At 40.2% G+C, this 20,265-nt stretch overlaps 1 protein-coding gene and 1 long non-coding RNA gene across 11 annotated transcripts in view; one reads left to right on the plus strand and one right to left on the minus strand.

Moving 5' to 3' along the window:
* The window catches only part of ARHGAP26 (Rho GTPase activating protein 26), a 204,690-nt gene that overhangs the window by 39,069 nt on the left and 145,356 nt on the right, over nt 1-20,265 (minus strand). For all 9 annotated transcript variants that reach the window (XM_077924490.1, XM_077924492.1, XM_077924488.1 and 6 more), the window contains exons 18-20: nt 7,760-7,919; nt 5,890-6,028; nt 1,465-1,618 (exon numbers count right to left, since the gene is read on the minus strand). In XM_077924490.1, coding sequence (XP_077780616.1) covers nt 1,465-1,618; nt 5,890-6,028; nt 7,760-7,919 — 453 coding nt within the window. The remainder of the gene's footprint in view (nt 1-1,464; nt 1,619-5,889; nt 6,029-7,759; nt 7,920-20,265) is intronic.
* Nucleotides 12,668-19,920, plus strand: LOC114591225 (uncharacterized). Of its 2 annotated transcripts, none has more exons than XR_013391907.1 (4): nt 12,668-12,757; nt 15,786-15,823; nt 18,649-18,807; nt 19,342-19,919. It is a non-coding gene; the product is annotated as an uncharacterized LOC114591225 (long non-coding RNA). The 2 variants fall into 2 exon arrangements; XR_013391908.1 differs by lacking the exon at nt 12,668-12,757 and adding an exon at nt 14,003-14,085 and having other exon boundaries at nt 19,342-19,920.

Here is a 20,265-nt window from a genome sequence, read left to right on the forward strand (position 1 = left end):
AAGTTGTGTAGATTCCATCTCTCAAAGTGTTGACTGGGTTAAGATCCTTATTCTCTTCTTAACTTAAAGGCTACCTGGTAATAAAACCACCCTTCCCACCATTTCTACAGGAAATGGGAAAAAACCCACTTTATTGATTAAGGACTTATTCCTGGCACATTTCAAAAGGAACATGATGTCAAGTTCAATGGCTGAACACCTTTTGAGCCAACAGTCTATCATTCTTTTGATACAACATCATTCTGACTCCTCTTTATGCTTGTGTGTTTTTAATTTCACATAGCACAAGAACCATCAGTTTAGGAATTGGAAAGAAGGGAATAAATTACTAAACAGACATACACACAGAGTTTAGAAACTCAAACACCAGTAAGCCAATAAACACAACCTTCTGTGCCATCCGGGTTTCTGGGATGCCTTGACATAAGGAACATATTTGAATGATGGCAACATCACCTTGGTCAACTTGATGCCTGTAAGAGTTCTGGAACAACAGCCACTGTCTTAACAGGAAAGCTTGCCACAGAGTCCAGAAGTTGACACTGAAGAGGGTGCATAGCTACCACCAAAAGCAACAACCTTTTGTCTCTTTCATCTCTTTTCTCTGGTAATGTCTACTAATAAACTTTTGAATTTCTCCACCCTGTCTCAAGGAAGCAATGCAAGGCTAAGAAAAACTCACAATACACTGATGTCATGTCAATGTTTTTTACAATGTAGACCTTATCAGGGGACAAAGGAGGAGGCCTCTGATGACAGCTGCAGGTGTTCTAAAACATTTAGTTACTGCCAGAGTCTGGAGTGGATTCTGTCTGTGCAGAAAGGAAGCTCAAGTGTGGTGAGGAACTTTTGCTGAACTATGTTGCCAGACACAACAGAGCCTAGGGAAATGACTGATTTTTTTTAACCACAACAGAAGTCTGCTGCTACTCATGTGAGAAATCAGCTGTGAGAGATTAGGAACAATTCCTAGTAGAACTGGACCATTCCTCTGAGATTTAGGATTAGGCATTTCATTGAAATGTTGACAATGCACAAACAGCAAAGAGACGGGCACACAGTTAGCTGGTGAAGAACTGCGCCAAAAGCACTTTTCCAGTTTTAGCTAAATAGGAAATCCTCTCTCTGATTCTGGGAGCAAACGAAACTAGGAAACACCCCTGTGTAGCCAACACAAAACACAAGACATGTGCACAAATGAGCAAGCTGGAGTGTAAAGACATAAAAAAAAAAACCCTAGATCCAAAGCCACCCAACTTATTCAGGATAATAGAAGGTAAAATAACAAACCCCAAACATATTGAACGTATGTACATTTCTCTTCAGAGTTTGAAAATATAAAGCACATAGCTTGTGGTTACAGTAGTATTAAACATTATTGAATCAACAAACTTTATTCCTAATAAGCAGAACAGTGGGTCAGCAGAGAGGAAATACTGACATATAAATCAGGATTGTACTCACAGTGAGTTTGGCCTGTTGGGTTTAATAACTTCTAAGTCAGGGTCACTGGAGTTCATGTTAGACTGAGGAGTGCTGTTGGAATGGAGGAAACTGTTGATGTTTGATGATGTGACTGATTCCAGGCTGGAGTTGATGATACTGTTCCTGTTCTCCTCTGGAAGAAAAAGAACAAAATAATGAACGATAGAGATACATGTACTAAAATTCATTAAGCTATTAAGAGAGGGGGGGGGAGGGAGAGAGGGAGGGAGGGAGGGAGAGAGAATGCATTTGTCATATTTTTTTGTATGGAGAGAGGGTTTTTTGTACCAGTTAGCATCAGAAGATGATTCATATCCTATGCCCAAAAATTCTAATTCTGCAGTAAAGAGGTTCCATTACTGTTCATACCTCTATGGCTATTCAGCTAAAGCTCAGATTTATGCTCAAAATATTTTCTTCTTTTGTCTGCTTCAGGGGCTAATTTTTTGTCCCTTCTGACATGACAATGCCTTTTGATGTGGGGACAGGTGCATATCTGCATGCGAAATTATTAAGTATAATACAGAACTGACAGTAGTGAGCTCAGCATAATTCCACATGACTACTTCCCAGGGCTTTTGTTCAGCCGGAACTCAGTTCTGGCACTCTCAGGTGGGGGCCATTGCCATTAGAAGAGAACAAGGGAGACATTTGTGGTGAGTTCCGGCACCAATTTTTCTAGTAAAATATCACTGCTGTTTCCTAGTACATTTTGAAAACCCAATAACATATTCTCATGCAGTGAAGAGGTTAAATATTTGTCTTCATAACCATAATGGAGAACAGGCATCAGACCTCTTTTTCTTAATAACTTTATTTGAGTTCTATTAATCAATATGATCTGTTTTTAATTTCAATTTCTCAATAAGGGATTTGTAGTTGAATAACCAAGATTAAGACTTTCTATCACACAGTTGTTTCTTTTTATGTTATTTTTTAAGATGGGAACTATATGAATTTCTTATGTAAATGTTACCACAAATCTTAACTACATGTTCTAAAAACTGTCTTTTACCACTACAATCACAAGCAATATCAGATCTGAAAGAACTACTATATGCTTTCCTCAACTGCTTCAGTGCCATTTTGATGCATTAAGTATCATACAAATAGAAAACAGCTATTCCTCAGGATTCCTTGCAACTCCAATGCTTCTTAAGATTTCTTAGGTAATTCCTTCCTAAGATCATCCACATACCACAGAGAATCTCCAACAGAAAATGTTCTTGGCTTTCCGCTGCAAATCACAGTTCTATGTTTAGGACCAATATCATAATTTTTCTGGAGTTAATGCAGCTGTGTCTCTGCTTTCTATGGCCTGTCACTTAAATGAAATTCACATTACAAGAAACAGTTGACTCCCAAGTAATGGGTATCTCTGCCATGAAAGCATGGGCTCTCTCTACAAAATGTAACTATATGACTATGACATCCACGCTATCCTTTGAGAAGATTCTTCCAAGATGAGCGAGTACTTGATTCTACTGCACATTTTTTGTAGGACAGGCATTATCAGAGGGATCTCCTAAGGCAGAAAATGAGGAGTTGCTGAGAGCTACTTCCTCTGTCTACATATCAGCAGTTACATACCTGTTTCCAAGAACAACCCAAGAATGCTAACCAGGAGTCTATGGGCAGGCTGGTCAAGCAAGCTAACAAATTAACACATTCCTCCTACCACTGCATGAGCCTCTTCTTGCCTTAACTTACCACCCTGGGTTTGTTCTTAAACTCTCTCATTACATTAGGGGCAAAATGATTAATTCCATGCTATCATATTGTGTTACTTCTGAAATTCATTGAAGATGCAAATACTGGCTGCTTTTCTGCCCTCTCAAGAGTGGTCTGATTTAAAGAGCTATGTTGCCCAGCCTTCTGGGACATCATAAAAGAGGGGGGAGGGAATAACGACCACTTCTGTAGGTTCTGTAGAAGGGTGGAAAAACATCAGAAAATTATGCTGCTTAGGTGCCTGAAAGTTTATGTCTAGAAATTAAAAACTTTTACTATTTCCAAAAAGGTGGTGGGTTTGGTACCAAAATAATATTTATTTTTGCCTTGATCCCAGCACAAAGATAATCTGTAGGAGTACTGTTAGTTGTCCCAAAAGTTTCAGAAAACTGGCTGGTTTCAATTAGAAATTGGACATTTTATGTCACTGGTCCCATTCCTTCAGTAGAGATTCAATAGGCATCCTCACAGCCAATTTTCAAAGGTCTCTTGAAAACCTTTTTATGCTGACAAACCAATTCATATATTTAAACTTTTTCAATGTGAGACAACTGCCATGCTTATTTTATATTGTACAGTATTCCAGATTTTATTTCATTTGCATATTTTGTTGCATACTGCCTTGCTATCTTATATGAGAGAGTGGTCTATTTGTTTTAATAAATAGATATATAAATAAAGAACAACATCAGAGCATGCTTTCCATTCCCTTTCTTTGGTTGGGGTGGATGTATCCAGGAAGATTCTCTCCCACTGTACTTTTTCCAGCAAGCAGAGGAGTATTAACAGAGAGAAATGGAAGATAATGCTGTTATGTATCTTTGCTAGCTGCCTACAACAGAAAACTCAGAAGGGGTGCAGCAGTCCTCATACTGTTAAAAAAACCCCCAACATTAACATTACTGTCAACTGTCTAAACCTGAAGGGACCTTGCAACTATGTTTACATGGAATTCCCCCCCCCCCAAAAAAAGTTATAATTTTCCACATTGCTCCTCTGAAGTCTTGATACTGGCTGGCAGTGGGGGGGGGGGACGACTTTAAAACACACACACACACACACACAGCGCCACTAATTATCTCAGACACATAGATCTGATTCTTGAGATTGGCCTTAATCAGCAACAGGAAAACATCTCATATACAGGCTTGTATGCCTCCTCTAGGCCAAACTGGACAGTCAAAGCATATTTTCATTTAATGTGCACAGTTTTTAAAATGCAAATAGCAGCTACTAAGAGGGCTGTTCATTATCAGCATGATTGCAGCAAGCAGGGAGGTGTATCTAACCTTTTCCTTTTCTGCTACAGTCTTGACAAAAAAACAAAAAAACCCCACTCCTCTAAATCTCCTATTGGTATTGGGAGGAAGACCTTACCTGCCATTGGCACCATTGGGTAGCTGATATTTTTAAAAGGGCACATTAAGTGCAGACACATTTAATGCCATGTCTAGTTTTGCCCATTGAGTTCTTGTGCAGTCAAGTTGTGCTAAAGAATCAACTTTATGCGCATAAAGGCCCCCTCAGAGATTTCAGACCAAGACTGTACACCAGGGATGGGGAACTTACATCCCTCCAGAAGTTGTTGGACTCCAACAACCATGAAGCCCAGTCAGCATTGGCCAATGGTAGAAACTGCAGTCCAGCATCACCACCACACAGAAGGCAACATGTTCCTTAATCCTGGTGTACATCATTACCTCTGAAGAAGCTACAGCATATGCATGTGCCAGAGAGGCACAGCCAATTATGATGTCCTGCAGTATGTACACAGAGTAATAGGCACACAGAAATGCTTCACATGTGATTGTGCACATGGCGTACATGCAACATAACACTTTTCATTATTAAGTCTCTCACTTATTTCCCAGCTTGTAAAATTCAGATTACAGAAGACAAACAGAAAAGAGGAAGAGGCCTCTTCAATGAACACTACTGTCCATTATTTGTTCAGTGAAAGATAGTTTAGATTAGAAGGACCACATAAGAGTCGCAATGAATGCCTGGAGATCAGCAAAGATTGGGTTGCACATGAAAACACAATGAACTGAACTGAGATTGCTTTGATAAAACAAAATCTGTACAAAACAACACAGAAAGTTTTAATTCTTCAAAGCTGAACAGAAAAGCCTGAGAATAGGGGAAATGTCTCTAAACACAAAGGAACAAGAGGGAGTCTCCCAATGGCAAAACCTTTTAATGGTGATTAAGTTTGACGTCTATTGTTTGCCTGGCTCTCCATGCATGCTTTTCTTTTTAACTCACAAAAACTGCCATCCAGGGAATGTAAATTCTTTTGGCATCAAGTCTGCGCAGCTCTAATGGAAATTAGACAAAAGAGCTACTTACCTATGAGCAAAGCTGTTAACAAGGGTATCCTATCTACTGCTATTGACGAAAGGGGTGTTCATCTATGGGTAGGATTACATGACCATGGTCACAGACTGGGGGGGGGGGGCTGAATCTAGGGAGAATGGAGTGCAGTTACTGCTTTTATTTTGTGCTGAACAATATAGGGCTAGGAAACAACAAAGACATTAGAAACTTGAAGCCTTACACTTACAGGTGTGTCTCCTTCTTACTGCTGTTGAGAACCAAGTCTCTTGACCACCCTGAGACAAAGCAATATAATATGACAGCACAACCAATTGCACAGAGGATTAAGATACTTACGCTTTTCACTGGGCTGCACAGTATGGAAGAGAGTTAAGGGCCTCTCACTGCATGATGGTGGCTTGGAATCTGTACTCTTCTTTCGAGACAAAAGCAGCTGAGAATTTGATTGTGGTGTATCTGGAACGGTGTTGAATATCTATTGTGGTGGTGGTGTTTTAGGGGCGGGGAAAAAGAGAGTCAGGAATGCTGAAGTGTTCAGTTGCTCCCAAGCTTTGCAATAGAAGAGGGCAAGTATCATAGATTTAATGCCAATTCAACATGAAATAAAATGTGTGGTGGAGAGGAGCAGCTCTCAACAAAGGCTGTAAAGATTAGTCTAAGAATTTTGATAGGAAAGGAAACAAGTATTTATCGGTTTAGTCACCGCTAACATTGCAAATGATGCCATCCCTGATTTGGATGAGCATCTACAAATGTTCTTAAATCGCTCAGAAATCATTTAAATTTTCTGATTACACAGACAGTTTAATGGCCTGCATACGAGATAACTTGGCAATCCACATCAGACTGTAATTCAACCAGATGTTCCAGGAAGCGCCTAGCTGCAATTTCTTTGCAGAAATCAATAACAGATTCAAACACTGCACACTGATCTTAAGATGCATGGATGCAAGTTCAGAGTGAGGGCATGCATTGATTCATCAGAAATTTATTGAAGACAACTTGACAGGTTAATCAATGACCTCATTGAACTGACACTATTCCAAAACACCCATCTTCTTCCTCTGTTAAGGCCACAGAAGCAGGATAATTATCAAAACACTTAAGTCAGAGCTTGGAAATTAACCAAAACTGTAGTTGCTGCACATCACTGAAAAGCAGGAGCCGATCCTTTTGAGGCTAGCACTTACTTGCCTTTTCCAGTAATCTATATCTAGATGCAGTGTTGCAGTGGCCTTAATGGCCTTAGCGTGAACTCTCTTTTAAGCTTTGCCACCCTCAATCCTTCCCTTTCCCCATCTCTTGGGGGGCACTCACATTTCACTGCCTTATCTGGAACATAAGACAGTGCCTCATACCAAGTTAAATTGGTGGTCTGTCTAGATCAGTGTTGTCAGCACTGGCTGGCAGCTGCTCTCCAGGGTTTCAGGCAGCCCTGCCAGCTCTACCTGGAGATGCTGGGGACATTCTGTAAATTTCCCTGCCTTTAGGCAGGTCCACAACATACAGTACATTAAAAGCACATTCAACACACACTTAATTCAGATTATTTTCCTCAAAGTATATTATAGCAGATTAAGAGTGCTAAGAATTGTAGCTATGTAAGGAGGAAGCTACAGTTCCCAGGATCCTCTATGCTTCAAATATGCCTTCTTTTTTTCCGCTTTCTCCCTCCCTGCTTAGCTGTAAACTTCTACTCTGGTCCTGGGGGGTAAAGGAGTGTCCTTTACGATATCAGCAGCTATTACACTTTTTATCTTCTGTCACCCTTTCTCTGGATGTACTGGCTCCTAGGCACACAAATCTAACTTGAGTTAGACGTGAGTATTAGTGTAATAATGATGATTTCCAAAGGCATCACTTTCCCGCTAAAGCAGAGTGAATGTCCAGCAGCATCTGAATCGCCAGAGGTTCCACATCTTGGTCTAAAGGCTCTAAAGGAGCATTAGGAGTGGGACAGTGCCTCAGTGAAAGGCTGTAAGATTCCCAAACATTTTATTACCTTTCCCTAATTCAGCTAGAACCCCTTCCCCAAAATCAGTAAAACGGTTCCATATGTGGAAAGGCTCATGGAGATGTGAATATTAAAGTTCTTGTCTCTTCCTGTAACTCTGTGGATAAGGACAGCTGGGAAATATGCATTAGATTAGAAAGCATTTGCAAACAATAAAAAAAAATGGAAGATGTACAAATTCAAACAAATTACCTTGTCATGGTTTTCAATTAAAATCTCAACCACAATATTTTGGAATTTGATGTCCATAATCGCAGCAACCGTTTCTTCTTGCGGCCGCATTAACGTTGGTCCAAAAACAACCCCCAGGTTTGCGACAGTCATTAGATTCTGTTTGTGGTTCTGAGCAACGCTGTAATGAAGCAAATAGTGAATATATTAAAAGGGCTATAAATAGTCTAGGCTAGCCCATTTCTCTAGGGTAAAAATCCTACCAAATATTTGTGTGCTATTTGGAAACCTGCAAAGCTCAGCAGTGTGGAACAGCACTGTGCAATCTATACAGGTTTCTCAATAACCCTGCTGGTAAAAGATAAATGAGTTATTCTACCATTTTCTAGATAGTGGAAGCAGAAGTGGTGCATACACTGATCGCAAAAGGACTAGGGATGAGTAGACATCCTCAATCACTCGATATGTGTCTTTATTGTACATGCCCTACTCTGCATGCTTTCCAATTTAAGTGGGTGATTTCGATTTTATTTCAGAATTCCTACACACAGTTCCATTTTTACCACATAGCATTTTATACTTTCTTCTCAAATTCAACCCATAGTTAAGCTTGTGAGGATTCAGTTAGATAACATTATCATTCCCCAATTCTCATAGCCATTCACACACACACAAACAAACACACACTTAAAAGAGCCAATATACAAAACCAAACCAAATGTCAGGTTGCAATCTTTCTTGGGAAACTAGTAAGCCACTACAAATTTCAGAGTCTCAATGGTATTAATCTTTTTCAGGGGAAAAATATATTGAGAACAGAATTATTTTGAACAAAAAAATTTCCTTCCAGTAGCACCTTAAAGACCAACTAAGTTAGTTCTTGGTATGAGCTTTCGTGTGCATGCACACTTCTTCAGATACACTCAAGATACACTCCAATTAAGTCCAAATTATACAGAATGAATTTGCTGGTAAATTCTAGATGGTGATTTTACACTGGAGCAATAACCACAGCACAGAGCATCTGCTGGTTTGCAGTGAAGATTGATGTCATACCTATATGGGAAAATGCACTGGGAAATGTTCTAGGATAAGGAGTCAGATCTGTGGGCTGATAACAGTATTATTTACTGTGCCCGGACATGGTTCTTCTAGTACATGATGTTGATTTAATGCATGTCTCTGACTCACCCAGGTCAGGGGTGAGACAGACAATTTCCTTTGATCTCACCAACAAAACATATCACAGTGAGAGAGACTATAACTCAAAATGAAAGCGTTATTCGGCTATGTACCTACTGGTCTCTGCAAACTGAAACCTCCAGTGAATGAAGAAATGACTCAGGTCCATTTTTTTTAAACTGAAAGTTGTTTTAGTGATTGGGGAGGTAGTATAAAATTGTAGGTCAGAGAGGTAAAGAAGAGGTCAGTTCCAACAGACACTCCAAGCAAATAAGGTAGGTATAGAAAGAGAGGCAGATAGCAGAGACTTGCAGCGTCAGGTAATCAGAGAAAGAACAACAGGGTTATTTTGTGAGGTGCACATAGGAGGAGATTTGTTACACACAGTGTGCTAACAAGAAGGAATTTATATAAGGAAGGGTCAGACTAGCATTGTATGACAGAGAGGAGAAAATGAACAGTGGGGAATGCTGGTAAAAGCTACTTTGACCATAAGAAATCTATTCCAGACACAGATGCAACAATGGTTCTGGCGCTGCAGCTCCCAAGAGGAACAAGGAAAGACAATTCTCCACCAACAAATATGCAGTGAACATATGACTTTAACACACTTTCCACGTTTGAATGTGCAATTTATTAGACAACAGCTTCCAGACACCTATAGCAGATTTGGATAGCATATACTTACGTTTATTATGAAGGTACTAATGAAGCTTCTCAGAGCCAGACTTTTCTGCAAAATAGCTCTAGGTTCTCTCTCTCTCTCTCTCCTGTCCCCCCCCCCCCGCCCCCAGCACTCCTCTGCAAAACACAGTTCCCTGCACACAGCAATCTAGAATATCAGGAGGGGGATACATGTTAGGTTTCTACATGCACAGCCGTTTTTTAATGTTGCAGTGTGGTGAGTTATGCAATGCCCCTATCTGCAATTTGGAAGTGCTACAGTCACATGGGATCAAGCGATATTTTAAAAAAATATACCTTGCTCCCAGTCTTTCTTCCCCATGGTCCCACAATATGTCATCTAGACTGGGAGCACCCTGTCAAGTTACACATGGACTTTGGCTACTAAGACCAAGCTCTGATCTCTTAACTCCTTATGTCTGAGTAACGAAGTTCCAAAGAGCTATCTTAACTGAGATTGCCAAAAGATTATGATGAACTACACTGTGCCCTGAATTACATTAACAGCTTTTGATCTACCAGGAAAAACCACCGTCACATTTTGTATGTACTAAGCACATTGTAAAATGGAGGCTGCCAATGAACCCAGTTTTCACTGCTGCCCCTGGCAGGGGCTCCAGACTTTGAGCTTTCATTTTTTTAAAAAGCCAGTCTCCAGCCCTCCTATAAAGTTATGCAGCGATTGCTAAAAGAGGCGCTTGGACAGCAGGCAATAGGAATCCCTGGGGTCCTAAAGAGCTGCCCTTTCCCCTTCCCCTTTGGTGCACTTTTCCTGCTTCTATCTTATTTTCTAGTAGTCTGTGGGATCTCCACAGCTTGCCTTTCCTTTTCCCCTAGCAACCAGGAGGCATCTTTTTGTGGTGGTATCACAACTATTTTCTGATGTGGCTCCTGCAGCAACCATTTTGAGACTGGCTAAAAATAAATCAGCAAAAGCTTTTTTCCCCCCAGCAAGAACTCAGTTGCGGCACCTCTCAGGTGGGTGCCATTGCCATTATAAGAGAATAAGGGAGGCATTTGTGGTGAGTTCCGACACTGCTTTTTCTAGAAAAATAGCACTGAGTAAAAGCCAAATTCATGCAATGTCAACAATGGCCCAGTTCATAGGTAAAGCAGAACTGTGCAAAGGAGCTGGTATTCAAAAGAAATAAATTGCACCCATTTCACTCCTCCCCTGATCTCCCTACTGCCATGCTACCATGGTTCAGCTGGCTGTTAATGTTTGAATTTGGGCTTGTAATTATCGTCAACATCATCTTCCTCAAGCAAAACCGAAGTGGTAAGCGAATGACAAACCTTGCCTATAGCTTGTGGTTTGTCTGGAGTGACATAAAACATTAGCCCAGATTCAAACTATGCTTCAGCTATGGGTAAAAGCAGGACTGTCAGAGCATCAAAGAGGCTATATTTTTTTCTGCTGAGTGGTGAGCTTAGCGTTTGTTGTCAACCAGGCCAACATGTCTATTCCATTTAGTAAAGGATGGAATTTTGTGTTGTTTTACCTTCATATACTGATATTAGATGTAATTTTCCTCCTGGCTAAAGCTTGATTGCAGTCTGAAGACCTACATTCTTTGTACATTCTGTTTACAAATGCTGGACAAAAATGTCTGCAATTTTTTTATTATTCAGCCAAAGTGTTTTGATTCTCTTCTTTAGCTGTATAATTTAATTATAAAGTATACTGGCACCTGCTTTTGTTGATTGAAAAGGAAGAAAAGCCACATTGGAAACAGCTTGTCAAGCCTCACAAATTTCTCAGTCATATAATGAAAGGTAACTGAAAGCTCCTTTGCTGTACTACAAAAACATATATTAGTTTGGCCGACACACATCATTGAGTAGTGTTGCTTAACAAGAATTCTGTATGTACTAAAATATTTAAAATAACCAAGGAGAATGGGATACTACAAAATCTCAGAAGTTGTGAATGCAGGCTGGTGGTGTACCAGAAACATCACTCTAAAACAGGGTAGTCCACCATGCAGCCCGTGGGTCGCATGCAGCCCTCAAGGCCTTTTTGGGTGGCCCTTAGCAACCATGTTCTTATCTGCCTCCACACACTCCCCATACCCACATGCCCTTGTCCCAGCTTGGTCTGGCTCTTGCAAGCTCCTCAGCAGGCTGTGATCAGGGGTTCCAGTCCCATGTGACAGTGCCCAGCACACCATAGGGTAGGCCCAGACCAGGCCTCCTGAGTAACAGTGAGCTCCCCTCTCCTTCTTTGCTTCTGAGAGAGAGGAAGGGGGGAGAGAACTGCCTTACACCACTAGTGCAGCCTGCCATGCAAGGGGCAGGGGAGAGAGAGAAAAGTGAGGGGAGACAGAAGTGAGAGGAGAGAGAAGGTGGGTGAGGTAAAAAGTGGAGGAGAAAGAGAGCATGAAATATGAATAATAATAAATAATAATAATAATAATAATAAATAATAATAATAAAATGGAATTGAGTGAGCCAAGAGACATGGAGGCAAAAACAAGTGAAGTGTGGGTGCTGAGGTAAAAAGCCAAGGGGAGGAATGGGCTAAAAACAGGAGGGAATGGGCTAAAAACAGGAGGAGACTGAGGGGAAATGGAGTTTGGCAAAGGTGTGAGGGGGGAGGCTGAGGTAGAGAAAAGTGTTTGAAAGATGCACAAGCATGTAAAAATGGGAGATGCTGAGGCAGGAGGCGCCAAGAGGTTAAAAATGAAAAAATAAAACCCAGATGTGAGAGGGAAGGCTAGTCAGCAAGAATGGACAAGTGGGCTAAAAAGTGTTGGTCAGCAAATGTTTTACAAATGTGCGGTGATTGCTTCAAATACACTGAAGTGAGGTGATTGCTTCAAATACACTGATCAGAGGCCTTCTTTTATCACAAATGAGTGTTGGCAATGAAAAAGGTTACTGACATCTTGAATTACTGTATAAATCCTTATAGATCTGTGGTGTTTCTTTTTCTCAATTATTTTGTGATTTATCTTTTGAAGAAATTTATACTTTACTCATTAACTGAGTATTTAATTAAATATACTGTGTTCATTAAATAATATTAACTATATTGCAAACACTTTAATTTACAAGATGGAAACTTAATTCAGTGTGTAACCCACGGGTTCTGTTTCAAAGTACTCTTGCAGTCCACTTGGTCTGAGAGGTTGGACCGCTCTGCTCTAAAAGGTAAACATTTCCCATTTTCAGAAATGCCATGAAATGCAAATTTGAAAAGGGCACAAAAAGAAGGTGAGATAAATATGTTTCACAGTGCATGACAAAGAAGTGGCAATATGCCCACAGACCTACAAAGGATATTGTATGATTTAGTGCCTGTTTATAAAGTAACTGTGAAGGAAGGCTTGAGGTTTCTGTAATATGGAACAGATTGTCTCAAGCAGGGATGGGAAAGGTGTGAACCACTCAGATGTTGTGGACTCCGACTCTCATCAGCCCCAGTGAACAGGACCAATAGTCAGGTATGATAGACTACAATTCCTAACAACACCTGGGAGTGTCACACAGGGGTGGCCTGCCCTGTTTCACAACCTGAAACAGGCAGGTGCCACATGCCCCCAAAGCCTTGATTACTGGGTGATGGCTTCTGGCAAGATCTTGAGAGATCTCATAGGAGTTCCATGAGACCTTGCTGGAAGTTGCCAGTGCACAACCCCCGGTGGTGGCAGGGTGGCCGTGGGGACACCGCCCCATAGCATTCCTCCACCCAAGGTGGCTGTTTCTGTCTGCCTCATGGGTGGGCCAGCTCTGGTGTAACAAGTTCGCCATCTCTGGTCTAAAGGTTCTACAGGTCAGCTTCCTTGTTGTGTGACTGAGGGCCAAGCTGCATGTTTCAGTCCCAACCAAGAAACTGCAAATATATATATATATATTTTTGGAAACATGTAGCACAGATTCTCCACATTATATTAGCAGATCCATTTGCTAATGTGGAAACTTTCACTGTGGGAGAGAATCCGTGCCATAACTGCTCAGTGGCAGTGCCACTGAAAGGAAAAGCCTAATACAGACAATATCTGAAGTAGTTCTTACCATTTTGTAAAGCATTTTGAGAGCACAAAACACATTAGGTAACTCCATTTGGAACCTTGCAATGTTGTTTTTTGATGACAAGTGTAGGTTTCAAATCATGACACCTTCCAGAGATACCTAGAAAAACTTATATTTCACAATTCATCCACTATTAGTCTAACAACATGGGAAACCCTTTTCCAACTTCCCCTAATCTAGGAAATGGTTATCCATTGTACTATGAAGGATTTAGTCATCGCTGCCAGGGGAGCGGGAGGAAATCGCATGAAACAAGCAGCAGCTCTTGTTCTCTATTTCTGTAAAGGGTCAGTCTCTTCATATCAATTGCAAACAATGTGGGCATATATAATTGCTTTGAGTCATTGTAACATCCTTGGCCCAGGAAAAGGACACTTGTATAAGAGGAGCAGATGTCTTTCAGAATACACTTTCTGGGAAAACAGATGAGAACATGACATGTACAAGTAAGAGTACAAAACAAATACTAGCATCTATTCTCGCCATTTTTGCAGTACAGTAGTTGATGTAAGGTGTTCCAAGGGAGAAAATAATTCAAGGGAGAAAGTTCCCAGAAAGCCAAAGAGGCAATTAAGAGTGGCTACTGCAAATCTGATGCAAACTTTGAAACCTAGTTATGTTATACATGGCCACATTAAGAAATATGTATACTGAAATATTAATAGAAGATGCAGCTTTAGACATAAAACCCACCTTACATTTATATTCATTTCAGAAACCTTAATAAGGTATTTCTTTTCAAAGTTATTAACATGTTGTAATATATTTAAACATTAATCACCATAATGGTTATTCATTATTCAGCCACATTATTACAAATAATATCAAGGTAGGCACAGAATTAAATACAAAAACAGCTGCCACAGCAGCAGACCCTTCCTTTCTGCCCTATACAATACTGGAAAGTCATGGCAAAGTGAAAAAGGTTTTCTCACGTGACTATCCTCTTCCTTGACTTCCTTTCTTGAACTACTGTACATACTGCATGCACACATGTGCCATACACCTGGACTGTATTCTCTTAGGAGGCTGCAAACAAAAATCATTTATGCTTGCTTAGTCCCACTAACTTCAACAGCCTAAGCCAGCTAAGTTTGAAAGTACAACTGCTTAGCTGACTGTAGACTGACCTACAACACAGGTAAAGGAGGAATCAAAATCTAGGTAGAAGACAGGAAAATGGAGGTTTTGCATCTAAGAAAACTCTCAGAAAAAATACAATGATTCAACAGACTCCACTAACTATGGTGTATGTTGTTCCTGTAGTTCCCAGTCACACTCAGCCTGCTTTTAATAAGGGCAATGACAAAAACTGCACGAGATATTCTGTCATATCTTCTGCATGACATTCTGTAAAAAGGCCAAGATATCTATCAACATTGCAACATTAGATACACCATTCCTCAATGTCCTGGATTAATGATCTTGAAATTAATTATCATGGAATTATCTTCCACGAGTTAGGCAACTATGAGTTGGGGGGGAATCTCCTTTTCGAAAAATGTAGGTGTGAATATCTCCGTTTAAAAAAATAATGCAGGTGTGACAGTGATCCAAATTTAGCAGAACTAACATTAAGTGCAATTAATTTTCAGAGGCTTGCAAACTACGACATGGAAAGTCTATATATATTTATAAACCACAGAGCCTAATAGGCTGCTGTACACTCCAGCATAACAACATTGTCTACATATAATTCTATGATTCTATTACAGTAGTATTTTCAGGTACAAAAAAGAACCCTCAGTATTCTTAGGGAATACAAATCAACCTGGACTTATTTCTTGCATTCTGGGCATCCTAGCCTCTCTTTTTTAAAGTGTGTGTGTGTGTGTGTGTGTGTGTGTGTGAGAGAGAGAGAGAGAGAGAGAGAGAGAGAGAGAGAGAGAGAGAGAGAGAGAGAAGTGAGCATATATGGAATATGGTTTTATCATCCTCTCTGTATGTTCTAGTATCTATCCATTAGTATCCATTAGTGGAGGCAGGATTGCTAAACTGGATGGGCCATTCCTTTTTGGCCGAGGAAAACAGTTTGCATAACCCAACAAGACCCTTTTTCACAAGCGCTAATAAAAATACAGTTGTTTACTGTAAATGTTGTAGTCTGAAAGCTATTTTTCACTTTATACTTTGTATTTATATACAGGCATGTGATGTTGACAGAGCAATTTACCCAACTGTCAGGTGAGCGGCTTTCAAGGGAGTTAGTGATTATAAGATCAAAGTTCGTCCTTTACAGCACATATAGGCAATTGCTAGAATTGGTGCCACCTGATTCGCAGGGCACACATGCAAATATTGAATCAACTCCTTTAGAAAGAAATGGTTGCTCAAAAAATGTTTCATAAAAGAGGGCATGTGATAAATTTTACATGGATACATATTTTCAATTGAAGAGGGATATCAGCCTGCATTCTGTTTATGTATCTACCATTTTTATTTACTTTATTTATTAAATTTGTTTACTCCCCTTCATCCAAAGAGCACAGGGTGGTTCACAACATAAAGATACAAAATAAAAACACAAAATACATCCTCAAACCCAACTAAATGAAGCTCATCCAACACAACAGGACTAGACAGTGCTCTAGTCACCCCTTGAGATTCAGCTGCTATACTGGATGCGAGCAATTTTATCCTCAAAATGCTACGCAAACAAGGCACAGTGAGCTATCATCGGTTTTGCCACTTCCTTCTTTGCTGCCTTCACTGCCACTAGGTAGGCTCAATACTGAACCCTCACCAATGATTGATTGCATATGACCAGGGTTTTCCTTTATTCAAGTTTGAGCCATCTCCCAGCTTGTTTCCTTTCCCTAAGCTCTGAAGTATACCAGGCATATCCCATGTCTTTCCATTCAAAATCAACCGAAACCCTGAATTTAAAAACACACAAGTTAAAAACAATTTAAAACTAGACAACTGGGGCAATAACAGCAGTAACAAAAGCCGCTGTGCAATACCCCAACCCAAAAGTCTGTTCAGATGCCTCAGCTTCTGCAGCTGGAATAAGTCAGGGCCCCGCCCTCCTGGGCCAGGTGGAAAAGGACTGCAGATCAGGGAGCAGGTTCCCCCAAGATTCACAGCCAATATATATAACATGCAAAAAGAGAATCACCCTTAACATTCTGTATGCAGCCACACATTTCGAGCTTTGGATACAAAGGGTGCAATAAGTATGCATTTTAGTTCATTAATGTCAATGGATGTTAGATCAGATTCATATGATAGTTTTCAGGTTATCTAGTTTTCAGGTTATCAGAGAAGCTTGTCAGGCAGGTGCTTGCAGTTTTCCCCTTCAACCCTATCATACGTAAGATATGTCATCATATTGTGAAGTTCTATCCAATGATGTGGAGCAAACACACACACACACACAACATGATGTCATCACAATGCACGGCATGTATCTCCATCAGTTAAGAGAATGGTATTTTCACTGGCATCCCCATGCCACCTGTCATACGTAGTGCTGGTTTAAATGACAGAGTTCAGCTCATAAATATACACTGCATTTTCACTCTAATTGCCTTTGCTTATATCCTACTCATTTCAATGGAAACTGTGTCCATGTACCTGGATATAGGGCTCCAGTAAATGTTTGCAGAGATAACTGGTTTAGATGTCATACTTTCTTCAGATGCTGTTACTTTTCAAAAACAGGAACCAGGCTTTCACTGTGCTTCTACATTTACTTCTGTTAAGGCTTATCTCTTTTTTTCCATACAGAGACTTAACTACATTTATTAACTTTTTGAGACTGTAACACAGTAATATTGGTTTTCCTTCTGACATAAATCACTGCAAGAACAAGCTGTGCACGAAACTCTTAAAGACCATCTCATTTCCAATAGCTTCCAGGAATGATAGATTTTTTTAGTAGTGGGCTAGTAATTGCTGAAATAAGTACACTTGCTTTTAAACACACACACCAAATTTCTATACACGGTGGAAAACATTAAACAATTTTGTGTACTTCAACGAAAAAAACATATTCTTGCAAACGTAAAACATGCTCAACCAACCATCTGGTATTCAGTTAAGAAATTCCTGGACTTGAGAAGCTACAGGTGGTGATATGAACACAGGAACACAGGAAGCAGCCTTCTATCAAGTCAAACCATTGGTCCATCTAACTCATGGTTGTCTATAGTTGGTTGCATTGGCTCCCCAAGGTTTCAAGACAGGGGTCTCTTCCAGACCTACCTGGAGATGCCAGGGATTGAAGCCAACATCTTCTGCATATTTTGTATCCGGAAGATACTGGCTTCAATCCCTAGCATCTTCAGGTAGGGCTGGGAGAGAGCTCTGTCTTGAAACCTTGGGAGAGCCACTGCCACTCATTATAGACAGGTTTGTGCCACAGTAGAATATACGTGCACTTGGTGCTTAGACGTGTAAATAAAATATCAAGCACATTGAAGGAGAGAAGGAGTTAGGACAGACAAAAAAAGGACAAGGGCCAGTCCAAATCAGCATGTTATGCTTAAAAACAGCTGGCCCATTGTAATGGGTTTACACAAGTGCTAGGTTGCACAAACCAATACTTAAAAGCAAGGGCAGTTCAACTATAGCTCCAATCAACATGACCAATGGTCAAGAATGATGTGAATTATTATTATTAATTTACAGCATTTATATTCTACCATTTACACAAAAAAGGCTCTCAGAGCAGCTTACAAAAATCAGCTCCAAGACAATCCATGCCCCTGGCCTCACAATCTGCAAAGGCATGACACACTGCAACATTTAGAGAGCACCACAGTATGCTACAGTTCATTTCATCATGAGGTCCTTCCTACGGACTTGGTTAGATTTCTTAAAATACAAAGGGTGGTATATAAATTTAATAAATAATTATAATAAAAAAATATCCAACAGCAATTTAATGGAGGAATAGCATTGACAGGTGTGGACAGTGGCCTTGTTGGAGAAAGTGACCTGACAAAGGAGAATAAAGCAAAACCTAGCATTTTTCATGATTTTTGTTTGTTTTATCTCACATGTAGCACAGAGAGAATATGACTGGAATCCATGATCAACCCATGCATCTACTCGGCTGACTTACAAAGTCTTAATGGAAATCACTGAAAGAAAGTGACAAGAAATGGAAGTCCTTATAGTATATGACAGAAGCCACCAAGAATGGATGGATGCAAATTACATATGTATCTTCCTTATTTTTAATTTTTATTTTCATGTGCAATCTTTTGTTAACTTCTCATCATGTATTATATCTTTAAAAAAGAGGAAAAATGCAATAAAGCAGTTGCTGTTTTGAAAAAGATTTCATAAAGTACCTCCCCATCCCTTCCCCCAACATTTCCTCTTCCTTGGCAGAAAGTCTTGATGTACAAACAATAGCCTTTTGAATTTTCATTAGCATTTGCCTGTTGCATAATGCTGGACAAACCAAAGAGAGTTCACTGAATGAAAACTGGTTCACAATGTATTTCCAGTGCTGTAGCTTTCTTCTTCGTTTTATGGGGTGGGGTGCATTAGAATTAGAGAAATTGGTGTAAACTAGCTGTCTGTCCCCCGTCCCCCGTCCCCCAATTCATTTAAACACAATCTGGTAATGCTCTGAATAAAATTAAGTAACTTGCTGAAGCAGCTTCAGATCATCAGAGCGAAAGGGGGGAAAGCAGAAAAGAAACAAACCTTGTCCTGTTGGTCAACTGTTTCTTCTTGCTAATTTATAGGATTAATAGACACAAAGGGAATGAGCCACACAGCACAACATGTATCATCTCACTTGAAGGAACACACACAACTCTCTTTCTGTGAACTGTCCTGCAAGGAGCCTTTTACTTTGCCCATGCTAAAAAGAATGTGTTGCAGAAAACTCTTCCAGCAGAGATTCAGCAGGCCTCCTCATTTTTGACCCTCAGGCATACCTTGAAGATGTGTTTTTTTATGTCAATGGGCCTATGCAGTTGTTCAACGTTTTCCAGTCATTTTATTGATTGTTTTGTATAGCTTTTAATGGGTTTTTAATGTTGCTGATGTTTTGTGAGAACGTGGTATATATAAAAAAAACTTCTATAAACAGACATAAAAACTTAGCGAACACCCTCTGTTTGGAGAAATAGAGAGATAAAGGTTCTGAAGCCTCTGCACCAACCCTCAACACACTGAAAACAGTGCTATCCATATTAAAGAATACAAAACAAATTAGCTCATATAATCCAAATTACTCCCATAAAGAAAGGTTACCAAGTTTTGGCAGCCCATAAACACATAAACGGCATTTCTGTACACTGCTCTGGTTCACCAGAAGTGGCTTAGTCATGCTGGCCACATGACCTGGAAGCTGTATGCCAGCTCCCTTGGCCAGTAAAGTGAGATTAGCGCCGCAACCCCAGAGTCATCCGTGACTGGACCTAATGGTCAGGGGTCCCTTTACCTTTTTAAACACATCTGAAAACCAGATAAACGGTTCTGAGTAACACACACATACACATTGGCAGCCAATCACATTCCACAACTCACCCTATAGGCTACAATAGAATGCTTCTTTCAGGCCTAATTTTGAGGGAGGGGAACCCTGTGGGCACCAGGGAAGGCCTTTACACCGTCATGTGCACCCATGGGCACTACATTGACGACCTCTGCCAAACACAAGG

The sequence above is a fragment of the Podarcis muralis genome, chromosome 2 (genome assembly GCF_964188315.1).
Source record: "Podarcis muralis chromosome 2, rPodMur119.hap1.1, whole genome shotgun sequence".
Lineage (NCBI taxonomy): Eukaryota > Metazoa > Chordata > Lepidosauria > Squamata > Lacertidae > Podarcis > Podarcis muralis.